Here is a 6,607-nt window from a genome sequence, read left to right as displayed (position 1 = left end):
ATTATTTTAATGTATTATCTTAATTATGAACACACTGGTTTGTAGTGCAAACAGTTTTACCGTTTACTGCACATTGATATTCGTTATTTCCTTACAGCGGCTAATGAACTGGAAGTCTCACCCATAGGCTTACTTCCGCGTTGAAGAAAAAGGTGGATAGTATTTTGTCTCGCCGCTCGCGTCCGGTGTTACGACAAGGTGTAACATTGGTTTTGCTTTGTTTCACAGAACAAGCTAGATTAAAGTAATTATTACGTTTTGAATATGGATATTTTTCTTACAAAAACGCAACGATTCGCTACAGGAGGCCTTTGTTCACCCCCTGGAGCCTTGTGAGACACTTTTTATGATGAATGGATGTGCTTTATTTCACTTCTTTTGGACTGATGCACTGCAACACCCGCTGACTGCCATTAAACAGCTTGGAAGATCAAAGACAATTTTTAATATAACTCTGATTGGATTCGACTGAAAGAAGAAAGTCATATACACCTAGGATGCCTTGAGGGTGAGTAATATATGGGCTAATTTTTATTTTTGGGTGAACTAACCCTTTAAAGTGAATTTTACATACATGTTATAAAAATTTTAAATGTGTTCCCATTTTATAAAAAAAAAATTACAAAAATGTGAATAACTTTGAGGCAATGAGGCAAATTAATTAATAATTAATTAATTAAAAATGACCTAATACAATTTTTTCTAATATATTACTTTTCACCTTTTTTTCCCTATGGTATTGAAAATAGGGGAGGGGGCTTTGTCCCATTGTCCTTACATGCACAAACTAGTTCATGGACTTTTGGACACTGATTTGCAGAAAGTTTTCAGCGGGAGTTAGTGTTAGGGGCTAGAATACAGGGGGGCACCAACACTGATCTTGCATACCCCTCAGCAAACATGCAGTTGCGCCCCTGCTTAGACACTTTCATGTCTCACCACTGTCTCAAAGGAAGCAAACTGAGACCCAAAGAGCTGAATTCAAGCCTTATTAATTATAAGAAATTAAATTCAAAACAATACTTCAGAATACTAACAAAATTACCTCCCTTAATCATTGATTTCTATGAACTTATGAATTTATAGAGCTGTAGGTATAAAAACTATATGTTTTATACTATACTCAAGACACAAAATATTATTAAATTATATATAATATAATATAATATAATATAATTAAAAAACACTTAATATAAACACAAAACATAAAACATTATTTATAATATATTTATAATTTATTTTATATATCAATTTTATATTAGATAAAACAATATGAAAAATATCAATATATAATGCAACATGATTTAAAAGAATCTTGGTACCTTCCTGGGCCTTGAACGTGTCAGTATAGCTGTGACGAGTGGGGCGGGGCCGAGAGCCGTGGGAACGGAGCGAGGCCGGAGGAGTAATTGATAATGCACGACACCTGCACCACTCACCGGTCTTGAGTCCCACGGAGGAGCTCCGGAAGGATAAAAGGAGGAGTGACGACAGTGAAGGACGAGAGAGGACCAGGCCTGGACTTTATTTTGTTTTTTGGTTCTGTATGTGCGCGGCAGTCGTCCGTGAGGGGCTGTCACGCTATTTTGTGTTTATTTTATTATTAAAGTTTTGTTTAAACGTTCACCGATTCCCGCCTCCTTCTTCCCGAACTTTGTTACACCCACCTTTAAAACTAAATACAAGAAGAATGAATAGACAACATATTTGTACCAACCAAGAATTATGAAGCCTAAAATTTGATTCACTGACTCACTGCTTTAGACTCATTAGTGTAAGTGTTTCTCTGGGTGACTGAAGGTCCTCTTACCAGTCTTTCCACTTCCTGTTCTCGTAGTCTCTCATCTCTTTGTCTCTGATGATAATCTCGGAGTTCTTCTTTTCCACTGAGAGAACTGATACTGCCCCTCCTTGGCCCCATGCCGGGCCCCAGGCCTCCTTTACCAAACGACAGCCGCCTTTCTCCTACGCCTAGATCCAAACATGGGGCAGAGTCCACGGAACAGAGGCTGGCCCGGCGAGAACTGCTGGTCATGTTGGCTGTCACAGTCACATCTGGAGGCTTCTCCAAGGATGGAAGGCTGCGGCGTGGTTTGGTGGTACGTCGGGGTGGCAAAGAAAGCACCGGGGGGTCTCCTCGATACAACCTGGGCAGAGAGCAACTATGTCCTCCCAGGCCATTCAGAGAGCCGGTTGAGTATTTCCTTTGGCGGAGCGATGGGTCAACGGTGGACTCCCCATCTCTTGCTAGCAGCCTGCGCCCCAAGCGAGGACTAGAGGGCATGCTGGCTGCCCCGCTTGGACCTCGGCGAGATGAAGGAAAAGCATCGGTCATGTAGGACAAAGAAGAGCCGTTCCACATAGAAAGGAGCGAGTTGGCAGTGTTGGGATGTCGCCCTTCTGAAGGGAGGCAAAGCAACAGGCTGTCCTGCGATTGGTGTCGGGCGCGAGTTTGGGTTGGGACTGGACTTATGGGCCGCTCTGAGTGATAAGGTGATGGTGGCATGCTCAAGCTGCTGGAGGGTGTATAAAGAGAAGGGACTCGTATAGAAAGGGGTGGACGGTCCTGTAGATAGGATGATGTCGATTGGGGACTGGGAGGAGGGGACAAAGTGAGGTAACCACGGTCTGCAGTAGCCTTTAAGCTGGCCTCCAGAGCGGACTTTCTGCGCTGCAAGCTCTCCATCAACTCCTGAAGCTCCGCCTTGGAGCGTGTGCCACGAACGCTGGATCCAACCAATGTACCGCCATTTGAATGAAACTTTGTTGCATCTGGGGGGAAAAAAGTTAATTTATGTCATTCGCTTATGCACATTCAAACATGGCGCCCAAAGTAGGGTCGAACAAAATTTGAGTCATGCCAGATATCATTTGCTGTTGCGTATCTTGTGACCTCTCAAATCTTTCAAAATCTGCTCAGTAATTCCATGACCAATGAGATTTGAGAGCTGGTTTTGAACAAATAATTATTTAAAGCGGTCATATGATGCTATTTTAAAGATCATTATTTTGTGTATTTGGTGTAAAAGAATATGTTGACATGCTTTGATGTTCAAAAAACACATTATTTTTCAAATAATGTTGACATGCTTTAATGTTCAAAAAACACATTATTTTTCAAATACTGTACATTATTGTAGGTCCTCTATGCCCCTCCTCTCTCAAACACGTTGTTTTCAACAAAACCCCCTCCTTTGACAAAAAATAAGTTCGTTAGTTTTCCCATCAGTTCAAGCCCGAAAGGGCAACAGAGTCGCGTGACAGACACTGTGATGATGCAGTGCACAAGCCGCGGTTAAGACAGCTGACTGCTATGATTTCTGACAGGCAGTTCACTCTCCTGTGATGTGACCCTGTTCCCCTCTCACACACACACACACACACACTAGACGCGTTAAGCCTGTGTTATACTTTCCGCGTCCGTGAGTCCGCTAGGGTCCGCTATGGTATGCGTGATGTAAAAATCGTCATCGGAGAGTGTGCACGGAGGTTCCGCGTGGACATCCGCGTGCCTCACATTTTTTGTGACAGCGCGGACAAGTACGCGTGGTCAGTAGGCTACTGCGCATGACCAAAGAGAAAGGAAAACGTGAAATCGCATCATATGACCCCTTTAAATTTCAGTCTTGGAGTTGGTAAAAAAACTTGGAATCTCAGAACACAGAAATTTTGATTCCTCATGATATGACCCATTTGAGGTTTAATATGCAAGGTCTTTAGTGATAAATTCATCTGATATCTAATGGTGGAAAGGTAATGCATGATGGAAGTTCCTTCTAAGCAAAATGAAACATCTGAAGGCATGCAAATTTTAATTGACACCGAAATTTCCTCGGGGAAATGACAGAGCAGTTATGCATTTAACCAGAACTAATCAAGAGCTGAAACATATCAAATCAAACCCTCGATTGCGATCTTCTTGTACTAATACAAAAGCTCAGTGTTTGCACAGGTTGTCATAGACACATGCACAAACAGAACTACAAAATCTCACAAAATAAACAGAGAAATCAGATGTGTGCGCTGGCTAATTCTTTGGTTTTGCTTAAGTTCAAGGGTCACATGTGCTCAGCTGACTACACAACTAAAAAGGATTTCTCATACAAATCTCAGCCCACACAAATATGGATGCTTTGGGTTTTAGAGGGAAAAGCATCTTCTAAAATTGGAAGAACCAAAGCCAGAATGGGTTTGTACTTTCTGGCACTGGAGCAGAGGAAAGGGACCAAGTCAGAACTCCTCTGTAACAAGAGTGTGATTTGTGGGAGCAGTGGTGGTCTCCGTCAGGGAGCACACACACACACATACGTGCAGACCACCTGTACTCCATAATGTTTATCTACGTTTTGGGTTGTAAATCATTTTAGCTAAGTGGTTGACCTGGAGCCATATGGATGGGATTTTACGTTGTCATTTATTTACAAGGTAACATGGTCATTTGTACAGCTGCGGCTGCATGGTGGTAAGATGACTGTTTGTATTAACTCAAGGTCTCGCAGCCAACACAAAGCCCACAGAGAAAGAGAGAGAAAGAGAAATGAAATGAAGAAAAGTAGAGGTGGCACTTTCCATGAATACATTCCACTTTGGATCTCATGACTTACAACATTAGCGGCACAAATCTCATGCTTTTGTTGTGAGAGTCATTGCATAAACCATTATGTAACATAAAATTAAGCTAGCATAATACAGTGGTGTGAAAAAGTGTTGGCCCCCTTCCTGATTTCTTATTTTTTTGCATGTTTGTCACACTTATCACACATTGAAATAATGTTTCAGATCTTCAAACAAATTTAAATATTAGTAAAAGATAACACAAGTGAACACAACATGCAGTTTTTAAATGAAGGTTTTTATTATTAAGGGAAAACAAAATCCAAAACTACATGGCCCTGTGTGAAAAAGTGTTTGCCCCCTAAACCTAATAACTGGTTGGGCCACACTTAGCAGCAACAACTGCAATCAAGCGTTTGCGATAACTTGCAATGAGTCTGTTACAGCGCTGTGGAGGAATTTTGGTCCACTCATCTATGCAGAATTGTTGTAATTCAGCCACATTGGAGGGTTTTCGAGCATGAACCGCCTTTTTAAGGTCATGCCACAACATCTCAATAGGATTCAGGTCGGGACTTTGACTAGGCCACTCCAAAGTCTTCATTTTGTTTTTCTTCAGCCATTCAGAGGTGGACTTGCTGGTGTGTTTTGGATCATTGTCCTGCTGCAGAACCCAAGTTCGCTTCAGCTTGAGGTCACGAACATTCTCCTTCAGGATTTTTTGGTAAACAGCAGAATTCATGGTTCCATTTATCACAGCAAGTCTTCCAGGTCCTGAAGCAGCAAAACAGCCCCAGACCATCACACTACCACCACCATATTTTACTGTTGGTATGATGTTCTTTTTCTGAAATGCAGTGTTACTTTTACGCCAGACGTAAACATTAAAGTGTGACAAACATGCAAAAAAATAAGAAATCAGGAAGGGGGCCAACACTTTTTCACACCACTGTATATAGCTAGTTTTAAACAACTGAAATGTCTTCATTCCTCCCTAAATTATGGTTTTGGCTTGTCCCACCTCTAAAGTCTTGACTTTTTCGACTGTATATGTATACATATATATATATATATATATATATACATATACATATATATTATTATTATTATTAATAACTTGGGTTTGTACCTGAGACAAATTGCCAGGTCTTCGGCCGGGCTGATGGATTTCCGGAATGCAGTATCCTGCCTGGTAATTTTTGGGCCAACAACCTGAAGGATCTCATTAAATTCCTCTCGTGAGACCCGAAAATACTCACGGAAATCGTCCCTGTTAAGGCGCAGCTCTTGCACTAAACGGTGATACTCGCCAAGATGTTTCCTCCGAGCCAGGTAGTGTTGTCCCACACTGATTTGCGGTATTTCTTTTTGCGTCTCCAGTAAAGGAGTGCAAGAGCAAGAGCCTTTATCCTCCGTACATTCACCATGGTGAAATGAATTGAATGTCAACAATAAACAGCTATGCATATAGGACAAATGACCGCCAATAATTTGGGAGGGAAAATAAAGACAACATCAAAAATAAAATATAAAATTAAATGAATAATTTATTATTCACCAATAATCATGCATTTTTTTTAAGTTTTAAAACAAAATAAAATGTGATAAACAAAAAGAATTATAATTCTCAACTTGCGCACACTGATTTGATTGGACAATTTTGGAATACATCACATCCGGTCGGCATGTCGCATACGGTGTAGTCGCTCAAGTTCAAATATTTGAATGCATCCGAAGCTCAAATCGGATCCGAAAATTCCGCATTCGCAGATGGTCGGCACCATAGACATATAAATACCTAGAAGCCTCATTGGCCGCTTTGAGCCGTTGCTGCGATACGTCAACGCGTCCGCCATGTTTGTGAGGGCAAGACTGCCTTAAAAATAAATGGAGGTAAACGGAGGAGCTGCGGGTTTTCTGGATAAAAACACGATAACGTTTACATTTATCAACCGATTTCAGAGGCTTCTGATCTACATGGAGTTAAAAATAACTCTGCCTCCAGTTATTTAGTTAGGTTTAGAAAATTATTAATTTTCGTAAGAAATTGTGA

The 6,607-nt window shown here is 41.0% G+C and overlaps 1 protein-coding gene across 5 annotated transcripts in view; it reads right to left on the bottom strand.

Moving 5' to 3' along the window:
* Window positions 1-6,607, bottom strand: part of LOC107686179 (pleckstrin homology-like domain family B member 2) — a 28,713-nt gene that overhangs the window by 14,963 nt on the left and 7,143 nt on the right. For all 5 annotated transcript variants that reach the window (XM_016483082.1, XM_016483085.1, XM_016483081.1 and 2 more), the window contains exon 3: window positions 1,811-2,772. In XM_016483082.1, coding sequence (XP_016338568.1) covers window positions 1,811-2,772 — 962 coding nt within the window. The remainder of the gene's footprint in view (window positions 1-1,810; window positions 2,773-6,607) is intronic.

This window comes from Sinocyclocheilus anshuiensis, unplaced genomic scaffold (assembly GCF_001515605.1).
Source record: "Sinocyclocheilus anshuiensis isolate Anshui unplaced genomic scaffold, SAMN03320099.WGS_v1.1 scaffold437, whole genome shotgun sequence".
Classification (NCBI taxonomy): domain Eukaryota; kingdom Metazoa; phylum Chordata; class Actinopteri; order Cypriniformes; family Cyprinidae; genus Sinocyclocheilus; species Sinocyclocheilus anshuiensis.
The sequence above is the reverse complement of the archived record's forward strand: the minus strand, read 5'-3'. Positions and strand labels throughout refer to the sequence as shown.